We start from the raw sequence: 17,071 nt of genomic DNA, 5'->3' as shown, positions 1-17,071 counted from the left end.
CTTCGAGAGAAATAACCCTTGAGTAGCAAGGTTGAGAGCATTTAAAGAGGCATCTGTCCACTTAAAACGTGTTTTGGCAGTATTCACACTTAGAACTTGCTTCGACCAGCATTGTTTTAACAACGTATGATCACGATATCCCTGCCACTCAAAGACCAGCATATGGTGATCAATGATCGATTGAGACAATTTATGGCCCTGTGGAAGAGGCTATCCGAGACAAAGACATAATCAATGATTGAATGGGAATTGCTTTTTCCCGTGTCGGGTTCGGGGGGGGGGATATCACCTGCAATGGCACCATTGGCCATGTGTAAATTATGGCCTTTGACAAAGTTAATCCATCTCACACTCTCAAGCTTTTGACAGTTTTCTTTTGGGTCTAATGCAGTTAAGGTTTATATCTCCTACCATCATTGTGGCATTAATGGACTGATCACAGGCTATCAATTCCAATATCGTAGTAAGATCTTTATAAAAAAATTTCATCTGTCAGCCCTAAAGGATTCCGATACAGGTTTATTAGAGCAAGGGTTTCGGTAGCACTAGTGATTTTAACTAATTGCATGAAGTTATTGGGTGAAGCCCATTTAGTGATACTTAGTCCTTTACTGGTTCTTACCGCCACCAAAAGGCCAGATGTAGGTCTCCCTCTTGTGGCTGTTGAAGCCGGTAAAAGAATGATGTCATGGTCGTCCCATACGGGAGTCAATACAAGCCAAGTTTCTTGCAGGGCTACGATATCATACTTGTTGATATTTGAGGGCGAAGACCACTGCACATGAGAGTGACCTCTAGTGTTCCAAGAAACCAGAGAGTAATTTTCTTGAGGACACTCTGTTAATGGTTATGCTTGATGAGTGGCAAATTTGGGCTGAGAGGGAATCACTGCAGGCCCACAATAGGAGCAAGAGCATGCTGCAGGGCTTTTAAGAAGAGAACTTGTGGGTTGAAATTGATCACACTCTTTAGCCTCCGCTATGAGACGTTCAGGATCCTGGGCAATCAAGAAAACCATTTTAAATAGTTCAATTTTCTCTTTCCATATTGAGTTCAAGACTAGCCCAGATTTGATCCATAAACGTACGATTGCAAGGTTTTGATCACATTCAAATTCGACTTGGTCGATGTCACTTGAGGCAATATCCTGAAAATTGCTCCCATCCCCAAAAATGTTTAGAATGCTCAACCTACACAGATCATATTGGTGGTGGGGGGCCTCTCTACATTTAAGAATCGGAGAGTGGCAGTTGGAAAAAGGGTTTTTAGACGAAAGTTTGCCAATTTGTGCTGCCTCTTTTTTATTTGCAGGTTTTAAATATTGATTAACATTTTTCAAAGTGGCCCCCAAATCTGCGCCAAAACTGACTTTCTTCCAAACACTCGGAGTCTCAGTTGAGGGATTATAGTTAGATTTATCCCCCGTTGAGTTAGTGTTGGAATTAACTAGAAACCTATTTGACTGAGGGCCAGGGTTTGTCCCACTTAGTGCATTGGCCAACGGAATGGAAGCAGCACGCTCGATTAGATAGGCCGTTACAGCCGCCTTTATAGATGTTACTCGCTCTTGAGTACCTAGTTCACTTGAGGGAAACCCTGAAGCAGTATGAACCGGTGCAACTTGGCCATGTCTGCTTTCCGTTGCAGTAGTTGCAGTGGCCTGAACCGCTTGGGGGACAGAATGAATCCCAAGCGCAGGGGCATCAATTAAATCGATAATCTCCGTGAGTGGAGCATACTCAATTGGATGACAAGAGGGAACAGAAGTCATGGAGGAGACCGGCCTTTCAATGGGCAATTGTGAGGAGTTCTGTGGGATTCGTGCTGGTGTAGGTAAAGGCATACTTATTGGAATATGAGGTGGGCTCGATTGAGCGGAAATTCGTTGTGTGACCTGAATTTGGCGCGCCACACAGACTCTCTTTCTGGGCACAGTTTCAGCCTTCGGCTTATTCAATCTTACAACTGGTGCTTTTGACATTCTTTGAGGGTCAACAGTTGTAATAGTAGTCTGTCTGGAGGCACAAATGTTTTTTTTGGGGCTGCTGTCTAAATTAATCCATGAATCATTAGCATTTAAGGCATCCGGCAAGGGTGACGTGACAGGACGACTAATGTTAGAAAAAGCAGGCAATACTGGATTTGGAGTGTACAACCCCCTGACACCACATATTGTAGCTATAGGATGGTCAGGGCCCACCGCCACATCTACTTTACAAATAGATTTGGGAGTGCTCAGAATAGTAGCAGGCAACCTCACAATCCCCTCCATTATTTGCTTTATTTGGCAGGCATGAGATGAAATTTTTAGGTCAAGAGATTCAAATAATTTGTATAGGCTAGCTAAAGTTGTGTTTACGGCTGCCAGTGTGATTTCAATTAGCGCCAAATTTTCCATTGGATTTGCAGTTGTATCAGTCGGCAAGCAGCGCCTCGGCGTGGGCAATAAAAAGGAATCCTGAATAGAATGGATGGTGTAGCCCATTATACTTTGAATTACATCTTCACATGGGTGATCCTCATGAGAATTGTTTAAGTTCTCGTCACTTGCATGTATAGAAATATTAGAAACATCAGACAAATCAGACACAAGAGCAGAGACTTCAATTACTGTAGCTAAGGTGCAAGCATTAGGTAAAACAATTCTTGCATCCTGACACACAATCAGATTGAGCGTTAGCTAAAATGGTAACATCAGAAACAGTGGGAAGACAGCTCGAGTTACTCGTACTCAATGAGACTGACACAATTGGGTCACACACCTGCGGCACAAACAAGGATTCATCCGACATGCACTCCTTACGTTTGGGGCAAAAGGTGCGAATATCTTTATTAGCCAACTGAGTTCTTAGGATCGGTGTCAAAGTAATCGATTTCTTTGAAATGCGAGAGATAGTTTCTTTTGTTTAGGAGTAGTTAAAGAGGTAGTGAGAGGTAGTGAGTGAAGCACTTAGGGCGTCGGGCATATTTGTTTTTAAAGTATAAGGACAACGCATAAATGACCTTTTCGTTATAAGTAAACAAGTAAGCAGGTAAAGCAAAAGAGTATAAGTTAAATGCTTACTTTTAAGTAGGTACGCCCACTCAAAATTACTCAGTATGCTGCTTTCTCGCACTCTGCCCGCAGCGCGGTGCGCGCGCGATCACAGATTTATAGTAATGCCCACAAATTGTCACAACACTGCTTTCTGGGAGTTGAAGTAAAGTAAAGTAAAGTTCACAAACAATCCAAATTAGCACATTTACATATAAACATAATTCATTAAAAGGCCCTGAGACAACCTAATCCCCGAAATTGCACATGATTTGCAAGAAAACTTCAACAATATTTGTGGGGAAGAATAAACAGGTTCCCTTTTAACTGGCGATAACCATCTCAACCACCCGGCTTGCTGACGTCCTGGGAACACTCTAATCTAAACAACTACCAATTAAACACACATGGCCTCCAGTAAAATCCTGAGAAAACAATCAAAACCCATGAAGTATTGATCAACTCTGCCCTCAGGTGTTCCTTCATCCCAGGTTTATTGCTGGTCAAAAGCAAATGGCCGAATCTCCCTAGACAACACATAACAAGCTCCTAAGCACTTAAAAGATTGCATCTTCTTTCCGCGATACTGCCAAGCCATAACAACCCCAGGCAGGCTTGTTGGCTGACTAGCTGCTTAATGTCAGGGTTACCTATTACCTTTTATTTGGCTTTGGCCTCCAAACCCTGCAAAACCAGTTTTTACCAGTCACTCAGAATTCACCTTGCAAACCCTGACTGCAGAGTTTAAACAATGTATGAAAAGAGTTCACTGCATATAGATTTGTAAATTCCCCATGGATGTATATCGGAGCATGCATGTTTAGTAACTACCATCTCTTCTTCACAGTGGTTTCTTCGGGAAAATCCCCTCACTCGCATGCGCGTTATTAAGCTCCTCCTTGCCCAGTTTCCAGATACTTCGTGGCACACCATCCCCAGATTGTATCTATATTTAATTGGTGATTTTGACAGTTATCTTGCTGCATGCGTGCAAATCTTACGTTTATCAACTTAAATACAAAGTAACACCCCATTCTCATTAACTAAGCTGGATACATATAAAATTGCAACATCGCGCCAACTTCGCCGCTCCCCCAGTCACAAATATGGCAAGCACAATGTGAACCCCTCTTTCTCATTGGGGACTTACCTGACCACCACAACACCATCAAAGAGGCCTCAGCGGAACTTCCTTTTGGGAAATGTCTCCAGTTACCCTGTGGGCTAGTCCACCAAAGGGTGTATAGAGAGATAGGTGATGACTCTGCATGAGACATAGTCAAAGGTCTATGCTTGCTTGGTGAAATTGGTAGGAGGGGAGAATATTTGGAAATCGCAGACTCCCCAACAGCTGGACTGCCTCTTTTATGTCAATAAGGGATGGGGATGATTCTGTTAGATGCCATGCAGGAAAAGATGTGACTGATATTCCCCTACCCATAGTAGCCTCTTGTGAAAACATACTTATTGGAAAACGTCTCGAATAACATTATAGGCTAGTCTGTCCCAACAGGAAGTATGTGAGGGAGGACAGCGAGCGATAAGAGAGCACTGTACCTACTTGTGTTGTGGAATGGAAGGTTAGAGAGTAGGGGACACAGAAAAAGTAATTGAGCCTTGCATCCTTTAATGTGGTGGGAATGAGGGGAGATAAGTGGATATGGATCAAGATATGGTGGAATTGAGTGACTGCAAAGCAGATAATGCGGTAAAAGTCCGGCGTTCCAAGGCACTCTTTTCTGACAAAGAATGGTCGACCTGAGGAAGCCACTCTGTAGCAAGTGTCTGCACAGCTATACAGATTAATCCGAAAGATGGAGACCCTAGTCCCAGAGAGGTTTTACCCCTCTCTGGGGGTGAACTCCACCCCCAGAGAGGGGGAAACCCCAGCTGCTGGGCTGGCCATGTAGTGGACAATTCCAGGTTACAAAGAAGCCTTCTGGTAGGAATCCAGCCAGGGCTAAATTCAGGCAATTGCAAGTTTGATGAGAACAAGTACCAGGAGCACAAAAGAAGGGAATATTGTCTGAAGACCAGGAATCGGAGAAGAGGATCAAGTATATGATGGAGGAAGCAGGAGGACAAGGAATATGAGGGAACCGAAAACGAAGCAATACGGGCAGAATGAACAAGGAGAAAAACAGCAGCAATCCAAGAGAAAATTCAAAGAAGTGAAAAAATGAGCCCTTGTGCAATAAGGCGCTCCAGCATCCCCGACTCCGGCGTCTGAATGGGAAGCAGCACTGCCTAGGACTATCCAGAACCGGAAGTGTGGTTGCGGCCATCATCTTGGTGTGGGGGGTGGCTGCCACCTTGGAGAGGGAGTAGGCAGCGTTGAAGCCGCAGTCGAAGCATCCAGCATCTCTAAAAGGAGACACGATCCATCACAAATGCCTTTTTTGAGCTTGTAGGGTTTGGGCAGATTCAGTCACATGTCAGACTTGCCTACATGGGATTATCTCTGCTCCCTCCTTCTCAGCGTTTCTGAGAGAGTAATCACCCATATTCGGTGCATGGGAGAAGGGGTCCCCTCTTTAAAATAATAGAGACTGAGTACAATCACCTCGCATGTACCCAGGACTTGTATCCTGCACGAGTGGACAGAAACCATTTATGCATGTTTTTGTGAGCTGCAAGGAAGGTTCGAAATTCACTTTTCACCTTTGCATCCTTCCAGCTCACCAGAAATTGCGATGTGTCCTTTTTTTATGTCATTTGCAAATCACAGTATTCATTTTGTAATCATTGCAAACTAGCACTTTACATTTGTGAAGCCTGCCACTTTAAATAGCACTGGTTTTGTATATGCAACATTCTTCCAAACATATGGTCCCTGCATTTTGTTAATATGTTAATTTCTGGCTTGTGTGTGTTGAGTAAGGATGAGATGTTTGTGTTTTTGTTTTATATAGTTCAAACCTATGTTGCGAGCTACCGAGCTCTGTAGAAGAGTTCAAGGAACCGGATGGCAGTTTGCAATGGGTTATCAGCTGTGGTAGAACCGGCGACAGTGTAACAAATTGCCTGTAGAGCAGGGTTTTCAGTTCTTTCATGACTTAAGATGCTGATTATAATAAAGAGAAATACATAAAATGTGGAATGCGTATTTAAAATAGTGCTTTCTTTTCTGAAAAGAATATGTGTCCAGATTAGAACATGATTTATTAAAAAACAATATATTCAGCTTCATATTGATATTGACTGAATTCGTGATGGGCTATTCGGCCAAATACTAAATATGCTCTTCTGTACACCCCAAATTCTAGTGCTAACCTTTTGACACCAGCTAGAAATTTGCATACAAATATATGCTCCCAAAGTATAACTTGCAGAAAAATAAAACATATGGACAATTGTCCCTTTTGTAAGTGCCATAACACTTGCTCACTATTTTCAATAGGAGGTGGTACAGAAAATTGCTGAACTACTGCATGTAACTGAACAGACCCAAAGTGCGCTGATCAAGGAGGAACTGGTTGAGTGGAAGCGCAGGCAGCAAATAGCCTGCATAGGGGGGCCACCAAATGCTTGCCTGGATCAGCTGCAGAGCTGGTAAGTTTGGCAGTTGGGGTAGGTTCATGTTTTCTTGCATATGTGTTCTTTTCGAATGAACTGATGAAAAGTTGATGATTTTGCATGAATTCTTATCAATATTTGAAAATAGTTCAATAGGCGTAGTGAAATATAATTTCACAGAAGCATGCACTGACAATTCAGAAATGTGTTAAGTCACACTTCGTCGAGATATATACTCCTCAGATTCTTAAGCTTGTTGGATACCTGGATGGAAAAGTTGTAATAAAGACGTTTTCATTAAGACCTTACAAGTAAACCAACTTCAAGGCGCTTCCTTCTTTATTTTAAAAAAAGACACTCATTCCCTTCATTCGGTGCTAGGTTAATTTCTGGGCTGTTATAAGGCTCTGGAGCTGGTACGCTAATTGACCTTCTCTTTTTCTCTCTCAGTAAGTTTATTTTACCAGCTGGTCTAGTTCAATCACATAAATCCATTTCCCTTTCCTGTAGCCTAAGTGACGGGTTCTTGTGCAGTGAGTTGGGAGCTTTGTATTTTGCACAGCAGTGAATAAAAAGTTTGGATGCTTGAGTACTTACTCCTCACTGTCTAGTCCTACGCCCCAGAGTCCATAAACATGCACTGTTTTCCGCTCAGATCTGTTCCTTTTCCTCCTCAGAGAGCAGGGTGATTGTAAGGAAAGATTCCTCTTTACTGCACCTTTCCTTCCATTTCTATGGACCCCCAAACCTTTTGCTTTTATTTTTGTATCTGACCTGCTCCTTTGACAGTGCAGTGAAGCCTTAAGCTTCACTACACTAACTGTTGGCTCATTTGTCATGGAGAATCTGACATGTCCTTCAGGCTGTCAGGACTGGGAAACATTGTCTCCCTTAGCCTAGTTACTTTGTTACTACGTTTAGTAACTTTCTACCACTTGTGGTAGTTTCCATCATTGTACAATGCATCTTACAATGGGATACACTTTTTGTTTTGCCCTAGACTAACACTCGGAGGATTTTAGGTTACTCTAGGTTTGCTAAATGGACAAGCTGGTGGCAGCAGTGACTTTGAACCATTTTTGGGTGCATTTTGTTTTAGCCTTACTGCGTTTGGCTGCCAACTATGGCTAGTGGTCAAACATGGCCATGCCACAAGGTTCTTTGCTTGTCTTTTGGCCACCTGGCCTTTTAGCCTTATTCCTGGCCTAAGAGACCAGGAAAATCCTTATATGGACTTCCAGTTATCGGGAAAGCAGAGGCATTTGGTGGGCTACTGGAAGGCTATGTGTGTTTGCTGCCAGGAAGTGGCCTGGGACTGTCTGGTCCCAATCCACAAACTGGTGCCAGTGTGTCGGAGTGGAATGAATGAGTTTTGCCACCAAAATAGGTTGGCGTGCTGGAAACTGCAGAACTTTTATGAAAAAGGAGGTATTAGACTGCCCCATTTTGAGGTTTATTATTTGGCGGGACAGTTGCAATATGTGGCTAAGTGGCTTTCTGATGGAGTGACCCCTGAGCACAGGGTGCTTGGGCAAGACTGTGCCCCGTTTTACGTGAAAGAAATGATCTGGCTGTCCGAAACTGAAATGAGGGGGCGCCTTGCGATGTTGAAGCTTGGGCGGAAAATTTGGCGTAGGGCTTGTCGCCTAATGGAGGTCCCATACCCGTGCCTCCCGCAGGTACCGTTGGTTGCTTTGACAGGAGAGGATGATCAGCTAAGGGCAATTGTTAGAACCTACTTGGAATCGGTGGGGCTGGCAACGCTAAGCGATGTTTGGCAGGAGGGATCCATTAAGGGGTTTACAGAACTCAACGAAGAGGCGGGGCTACACACGGGGCAATATGTCACATACATTAGATTGGTGCGAATGATCAGAAGCACCTGGCCAGAAACAGTTTTGATAGAAGAACCAGATGCAGGTTTGGAAGCAATGTATGATATGTCTGAAGGGGGTCATGAGATCTCGAGACTGTACGAGATGGTGATGGCTAAGGTGGGTAAAGATTTGACGCATCTGAGACTGGACTGGGAGATGGAAGTGGGGGCCCCGATGGAGGACGGGATGTGGGAGCGTGCCCTGGGTTACCACAAAAAAGTATCTAGAAATGCCAGATTAAAACAAATTCAGCTGTATGTAACGCATAGGGCATACATGACCCCCTTGAGGATATCTAAGTTCCGAAATGCTGGCATACAAGTGTGTCCTAAATGTAACCAGGAAAACGCTGACATGACACATATGTTTTGGTCGTGCCCGATTATTAGATACTGGAGTGATGTGGCACAGAAACTGGCCGATAAAGGGGTTACTCTTGTCATAGACACGGCTTGGGCCTGCTTACTGGGCGGGTTCCCTAGGCCACGGAAACTCAAACATATTGAGAATCTAAGAAATCTGGCGTATGTGCTTGCGAAACGTAGGATCGCCATGGGGTGGAAGAAATGCCGCAAACCTAAGGTGGATGTATGGTGGAAGGACTTACAGAAATGGGCAGAGGCTGAAACAGTGGCATGGCAAGATGCGAGTAGCCGGGCTGATGAGGGGGAGGTGGGCACCCTATTGGCCTGGAAAACGCTAATAACAGAATTGTTTGGAGTAATATCAAACCCAAAAGTCTCCGAAGAGGACGAAACTCGGCCGCATGTGCCAAACACTGAAAGAGATGGACAAATAGGCTCACGGGGGGAGGGAGGGATAATGGGAGCAGTGACTACGATAACCTGATGTGTAATTGAACCATTATGATTATGCTGCTTGTTTGGTTTTCATTGTTTTGTTTGTACAAAATCAATAAAAGAAATAAAAAAGAGTTTTGCCACCATCGCTATTGAATCCAGTTCCTGGGGGTGGCCTGTTATGCAAGATCCTTTGGAAGACTACAGCCACCTTGACCTCCTGGCAATAGGAACCCAACCTTTGGTATGAGTCTGTACTACACAGGTTGGTAGTGTGGCTGAGCAGCCAGGCTTATCTCAAGAGGGGTCAATGTGAGCAGTAGGGTTGTAACACAGAGTTTCACAGTGACAGTTATTCAAATAAGCACTTACAGTCAAGATTTATGTTACGCTCACGTGGTCTCTGCGGAGGCGTTGGGGCACGGTTGCATCCCTCCCTGAACTTGAATCACCCCCTTCAGGACTCTCCCTCAGTAGAAAAGCTGTGAGCAGTGGTACGTGGTGATACTGCTCCTGCGTGGAGAGAAGTGTGTGTGAGTCTGCCAATCTGTGATTGTTTTACCTCTCAAAGCCTTCACTCCAAAGTACGTTTTCTGTGAGCATACGCCGGCCCATAAAGCTCACCTGTGAATTATGGAAGATAAGCTCTCTGTCCTGCTACTTCTGGCATGATTACATTTTCACATCAGAACATTTTGCGCAAAATATAAACTCACTCCAAGTAATAGGAATGATGGAAAGTGATCATAATTTGGTAATGCTCTCATTTGATGGACTGAAAAGAAGAGAAATTCAAAGGTGGAATCATGACATTGAGGTAGACCCCTGTCGGGTAGACTCCGCCTGAAGGTCAATGATATTAACTTTATAATTGAAGAATATCTTGATGCAATGAACGAAGATAGTGTTGAATATGCTCAGCTATTGAATCAATTTAAGGAATGCACACACGATTTCCAAAATCAAGCCTTCACTGCAAAATATCTTTATGACAATGTGATGTCAAAAAGAAAATGAGAATTCCAAAAAGAGTTACGACAAAATAAACTGATGGGAACTTCCAGATGATCAACAAAAAGAAAATCAAACAAAAATACAAAAGTTGGTTGATCATGCACAAAGGTCTGGTTGCACAAAAAGATGCGGAGCAAATCATGAAAATCCTGGCAAATCGGAATGCTCATGAATTCTGGAGAATCATAAATGAAGAGAGTGTAGGCAAAAAAGCATTACAAAAGAATATGGTTACAGAAAAACAGTGGATGATGCATTTTGGTCACCTTTATGAGAAGAAGGAAGAGGTGGAACCAATAACATGGCCCACAATAGATCAGTGGAAGCTGCGATTTGACGGGGAGGATATTTGATGTAGCATCAAAAATATTAGCTCATCGAGGGCCCCCAGCCGTGATGGGCTTACTAATTATATCCTCAAGCAGAATCCTGAAGAATGGCAACTCTTTGCACTCTTCTGTCTAGAAAAATAGCCTGTGAAAAAAACACTCCTGCCACCTGGAAGAAAGCAATAGTAGTACCCATATTCAAAAAAGGCAACAGAGTCAATCCCTCAGATTATCGACCTATTGCACTGCTAGACGTGCTTGGTAAGATCTACGCCACTCAGCTACAACATCAGGCCTCGTCGATAACGAGTGGTCATTTAGATGTATGTCAATCAGGTTTTGTTAAAGGGGAAGGCTGTAGCTTAAACATATTCATTATAAATATAATGAAAATGGAAGCAATAAGGAGAGACAATAAAATCTATCTTGCCATTCTTGACTTATCACATGCGTTTGACAATGTGAAAGTGCCTGTTGAGTTTAATTCTGGCAATAAAAGATCTACATTCCAACACGGAGATCCAGGTTAGACTTGATGGATCAGGAAGATTATCTGTACCCATCAGAACCTTTTGGGGAGTCAAACAAAGATGCCCGTTGGCTTCCATTATATTTAATCTATTTCTTTCTGATATTGGTGAGATCTTTGACGATGTAGCATCATTTCCGCCCACAATCAACAGCAATGAGATCAACTACCTTCTCTACGCAGATGATCTTGTCCTATTGGACACAACACCAATTGGGCTACAGAGAAAACTAACAGCACTGGAACAATACATTAAGACAAATGGGCTATATATTAACCCCAATAAGTCAGAAATTCTAGTAATTTGTGACTTAAGGAAGACCATCTCAAGACAGCAGAGCAAATTCCAGTGGTATTTATGGAGCCAACCGATAGCCCGCATGAAGAATGTCAAATATTTAGGTATGTCGATAAGCTTGAGCATAAATGACACCCCATGGATTACAAATCTCTAAGCTAAATGCAAGCAGCTCGCTACCCAAGCAGCAGTCTTAAGCAAAACATTTTGAAAATTTTCGCTAAAACCAATCATATAATTCTATAAACAAAAAGCCGTTGCAGCCCTGATTCACGGGCGGACTGTGCATTGGGTTGCCCTAGCACGGTATGGGCCACATTGGAAAACATGTTTTGGCCTAAAGTCTTGTGGTAAGCCAAAGGAACTTTAACAGCATGCATTTGCTACGAATTGGGACTGATTTCTATAAATGCTCGAGTTGCGTCGAATACGCTGGCGCTTTATCGTAAATTGATAAAGAAGGAAGTTTTACCTCAATTTCAAATTCTACATGAACCACCAGTAGGATTGAAAGATAAGATTCTTAATGTATGGATTACCCGATCTGAAGACATTCTAGATAACATTGGATCAAATACACAGCTTGGAGACCAACCCTGATGCAGTCATGATTAAGCTATGGAGACAGGATTGGATCGACACGTCTGATCTAAGGCGCAGTCATAAAATCATGAAAGATGTTCCAGCTGAGGCAAGAGCCTTTTAATGTAATTCCAAAGTATCTAGAGAGATTTCCAGATAAAAATAAACAATCTCTTCTGATGAAATGTCGGCTCAATCAACTTAAGACTAAGGAAGTCCAAAATCGTTGGTCCAAAGATAAAACTATGGACATAAAATGTAGACTGTGCAACCAGCATGATGAAACATTGAAACACCAAATGCTTTACTGTGAAGCTCTGAATGCAGAAAGAGCAATACACTTGGGCAAAATCACGGAAAAACAAATCACTCTTAGTGCTGAGGAATGGTGGCAGAAATGGTTTTCGGATTCTAGCAATGAAATTACATTTGCTCTAACATTTTATTTGGAAGCAATTGTTCTGCGCCTATCATGATATGAATAATATCTTATGTTTTTATGTTTTATTAATGAGCTCTATCATTTGGAATGTTTTAATTTATGATCCATGTAAATATGTCACAATATGTGATGACTTTGTAATTGATCATTGAATTTTCTTGAAAGGTTTGTACTATGTTATACCCTTCTAGGCAATTACTTTACTTACCTTTTCTCTTTGTAGGTCCAGCACACACCATCTTATGTGGAGTGCTGGTGGGGGCAGGGAGGGGGGGGGGAGTGTTACCTAGTAGCCCCTTATCCTACATTCTCATGTAACATTTTTATGTTATTCTCACTACTTTAAATGGCTGGTGGCAGCGGTTTAATTTTTGTTACGATTGTGCTTTTCTATTGCAGACTGAAACCTCAGCTGCAGCACAGCACCCTTGGGTGACCATTTTGTCAAAATGGCCCGTCTTCTTTTTTCACCATTTTCTGTTTGTGAGGTCTTTCTTGGGTTTTACTCTGTGCGTTGAGATAGATTCAAGCCCTTTGTTTGTCTTGCCTTTGGTGGGCTTCAGCGTTCTTCTTCGGTTCCTTCGTCCAGTGGTCGACTCTGCCTTTCAAGCCAAAAGACTGACCTTTTATTCAGTTCTCTCCCATTCATTGCAGCATAGCTGTCAGTCACCCAGCAGGGTGGCTGTCCTTGCCGGACTGTCAGCCGGCCAATCACCACAGAGTGCATTTGGATCTCCTAGGAGACTAAGCACAAGGAGTTTCAGGCACCTCCCTCACTTCAAGCCTACCCAAGACACCCTGGAGCCAGAGGCGGGCTTCACTCGTGAATCCCGCCAAAGGCAAAATGAACAAAGAGACCAAACCTGGTTTGGCGCGCACAGTAAATCTCAAGAAGGACCTTTCCACAAAGAAATGGCGAAATACGAAGACCGGGCCATTTTGACAAAAATGGTGCACCTGGGTGCTCTACTGTAGCTGCGAACGCAGCCCGCGGTAAATGCACACCATGGTAGTTAAAACGAAACCACTGCCACCAGCCATTCAGTGAGAAAAGCGTAACATAAAAATGTTACATGAGAAGCTAGACAAAGGGGATACTAGGTAACACCTCCAGCACTCTATTGCAAGATAGGGTGTGCTGGGTCTAGAAAGTTACAATGGTAAGTAAAGTCAATTTCACTTTACTGCTTTTGGAAACAGTAGTTTATCCAAGAGAAGGTATTTAAACCTTTGGGAAATCTGAAAGACTTCCCTGTGCAACTGCACTGAGGGTGCTGTGTGACACAAATGTAAAAGATGATGCCTATGGAGTTTGTCAGACGCCACAACCAAAAGAGTGGGAAAAAGGGTCAGACTCTCTCCAGGTTAAAAAAATCAAGTCCTCAAAATCCAGCAAAGTTGCTGGGGGTCTCTAAGGTGGAGGAAATTAGCAAATTTCTGAGAATTCTCCCTAACAGTCACCCATGGGTGCTAGACTACAGCTGAGGATTAAACCTGCAGTGGAAAAGCACAATGGTAGGAAAATTAAACCACTGCCACCAGCCATTTAAAGTAGTGAGGGTAACATAAAAATGTTACATGAATAAGTAGGAAAAGGGGATACTAAGTAACACCCCAGCACTCAGCGTAAGATGGGGTGTGCTGGACCTAAAAAGAGAAAAGGTAAATAAAGCCAATTTCACTTTACCGTTCTTAGGAACTGTAGTTCACCCAAGAAAAGGTATTTAAACATTATGAGAAATCTAAAGTATTTCCCAGTGATACTGCACTGAGGATGCTGGATGTCACCTTACAAAAAGTAGATGCGTATGGATTTTGTCAGACTCCAAAAACAAAGGAAATATAAAATCCTAATCAGATCAAAACACATGCGAGAGTGAGAAAAAGGGCCCACTTACTCCAGGGTTAAAATTAAAAGGCCTAAAGTCCAGCAAAAGAGCTGGGGGTCTCTAAGGTTAAAGGGAATTAGCACAGAAACGAGAATTCTCCCTAGCGGGGACTATTCCTTCCATTAGGAGAGTTTGTGAACTACAGGTGCTCTCAATTCAAGACCAATGTGTTACTATTCATAGGGACAAAGTGGTTTTGCACACACATCCATGCTTTGCACCAAAATATATCTCCAAATTCCATGTAAACTAGTCCATTGAACTTCCATCTTTCTTTCAAAAGCACACTAACTCAGCCGATAGAAGCCTATATACGCTAGATGTTAGGAGAGCAGTGATATATTACCTAAATAAGACAAAAGCGCTCTGAAAGACGGATCCATCCGTTCGTTTCTCCATTGCCTCTGGTAGAGAAGGGGATCCTGTCTCTATGTCAGCAATCTCTAAATTGATCGTTAAGTGTATCCGAATGTGTTACTGTCCGTCAAAAAGAGCCTTAACCTTTATGCCTATAGCACATTCTATTTGCGTCACAGGGGCTACTATAGCTTTCATTGCAACTATTCCCCTAGTTTTTCCAAAGCGGCTACCTGGAGTTCTGTTCACAAATGTACACAGCATTACTGCTTAGATACACATTCTAAGACTGATTCTCAGGTGGGTCATGCAGTGTTAAGACATCTCTTTGCTGCTGTTCCTTCACACATCCCACCACAATCTCCTGCTACTGCTCTCTGGTCTATGCACATCATGTGTTTTTGCTGTGGCTACTGTGCTGTTGCTGTTGGGAAGCCTTTCCCTTTAATCTGCCTCCTCCCCCTGCTGGTTTAACTTGCCGGTGGGGCGCGAAGCGCTGGCGCGATAGTTGGAGTTTGAGTTAACTGGAGTTAACTCAGAGGGACGAGAGGGAAAGAAACCTGATGGCCGCTTCAGGCCTGCGGACAAGAAATCACATGAAAAGGTGCGCAATCGCCCTGTACGACTCTGTAAACGCACCCGAGATGGAACTGGAATCGCTGGAATTGCTGGACTCAGAGACAAACCCGGACCAGACGCCCATTACCCACGCAGAGGTGAGTGAGACTGAAAAATCCACACTCATACCCATAAAAGCATTGGAACTGGGAGGGGAAATCACTGGTCACCCTATTACTATAGACTGGAAGTTACCCACACCTAGCAATTCTTGGGGTTCCAGTCTCCGCTTCCCAAAGGAAGGAGACTTTTTTGAAGAGACCCAGCCTTGTGAGGAAGTCTGTCTAATTAGACTACCCCCTCTTTTGGGAGTTCCACCTATGGCTGGATGTAACACTATTTCTGAGGCTTGTGGAATCTGCTTAGATCACATGCTGTCCATATGCCGACATCTAGTGGAAGCTGCAGAGTATTAGTTTGTTTTTCGAAACTCAAAAAGGGGCGTCGAACTAGGGCGTGCCAGTAATACTATCCCTAGTGTGACGTCCACTGTACCCATGATCCCTCACGCGTGTAGGAACCTCAGATTGTTTTTTCCGCCATACTTGTCGGAAGCATAGTTGCGGAGTTCCCTGGCTTTCAGCCATTTATCATAAATTAACCTAAAATCCCTGTTCTTCAAATCCCACGTCGAGACTCCGAAGATCGATGCTGGTACTGGAGAACGAACAGCCGTTGAGACTGCACGACAAACTTTGGGCCGCGGTAGGCCTCTGGCCTCGCCCCAGGCCTCGGAAGGCCTCTGGCCTCGGCCCTGCAAGTAGGGAGAGTGGGGGGTGGACATACTCACACTTGTTTATTTTCCTACATACACTCACCCGCTGCCAGATATTAACATATGGAGAGTACTCCATTTAAATTCTGCCCCAAGTGCAACCGTAAATTCCCTTGGGTAGATAAGCATAACACCTGTAATTTCTGTCTTCCTAGGGACCACCTCGAAGCAAATTGCAGAGCGTGTAAGCTCTTCAAAGCAAAGACACTTAAGGACCACTCCACCAAACGTTGGGCCCACTACGCCAGGCAGCTCGAGGCCATGGACGCTGTGGGTTCCTTCAGTGATGGCAGCAACACCGCCGTATCGGACGGCGAGGGCACAGGGGTGTCGTTAGGCGCGCAAGCCTCCGACCTCGGAGGACTGTCCAGCGGGGCAGTTATGGGGACTACACCCGGTGGCAAGAGCGCTACCCACACACCTTCATCTAAGCACACTACCCCACCCGAGACTCGACACGTGTGTCGAGTGATCGGCAGAAAAAGGCACAGAGAGAGCGGTCTGCAGAATCGGTGTCCTCTGTGCGCTCCAGGTCACGGTCACCCCTTGACACACAGCAACCGTCTAGGATTGCTAAGAGTGCCGCATTACCTAAGGTCACAGAGGTATGGTCGTCAGAAGACGAATCCCACCTCTACCCCCAAGCAGCATGTTCAAAGTCGACTCCAGCAGTTCGTTCTACGTCTGCCTCCGAGTCTCGATGTCCCTCCTCTAAAACTCCAGAACCTCGTGAACCCACCTCCGAATCTCGATGCCAGGTGTCAAAAGATTCAGGGAAAGCCAAAGAGTCAGGGAAACATGCCTCTACACATGGAAAAGAGGAGAAACAACAGAAAAGCTTCTGAACACCAGGTTCAGAAGGAGAAACACAAATCTTCTGAGAAGTCCAAGACCCCTGACCCTGTCACTAGGCCTAAAGTTGTCCCTCCCACTTCCCAGGATATGGGACTAGAAGAGGAACCACAGCAGGAAAGGGTCATTCCCAGTTCCAAAGAATGGAGCTCGGAAGAC

The 17,071-nt window shown here is 44.0% G+C and overlaps 1 protein-coding gene across 3 annotated transcripts in view; it reads left to right on the top strand.

The window, feature by feature from the left end:
* STAT1 (signal transducer and activator of transcription 1) overlaps positions 1 to 17,071 on the top strand; it is an 876,601-nt gene that overhangs the window by 270,644 nt on the left and 588,886 nt on the right. For all 3 annotated transcript variants that reach the window (XM_069615679.1, XM_069615677.1, XM_069615678.1), the window contains exon 8: positions 6,435 to 6,586. In XM_069615679.1, the coding sequence (XP_069471780.1) occupies positions 6,435 to 6,586 (152 nt within the window). The remainder of the gene's footprint in view (positions 1 to 6,434; positions 6,587 to 17,071) is intronic.

The sequence above is a fragment of the Ambystoma mexicanum genome, chromosome 9 (assembly GCF_040938575.1).
Source record: "Ambystoma mexicanum isolate Mex_15411 chromosome 9, UKY_AmexF1_1, whole genome shotgun sequence".
NCBI lineage: Eukaryota > Metazoa > Chordata > Amphibia > Caudata > Ambystomatidae > Ambystoma > Ambystoma mexicanum.
The sequence above is the reverse complement of the archived record's forward strand: the minus strand, read 5'-3'. Positions and strand labels throughout refer to the sequence as shown.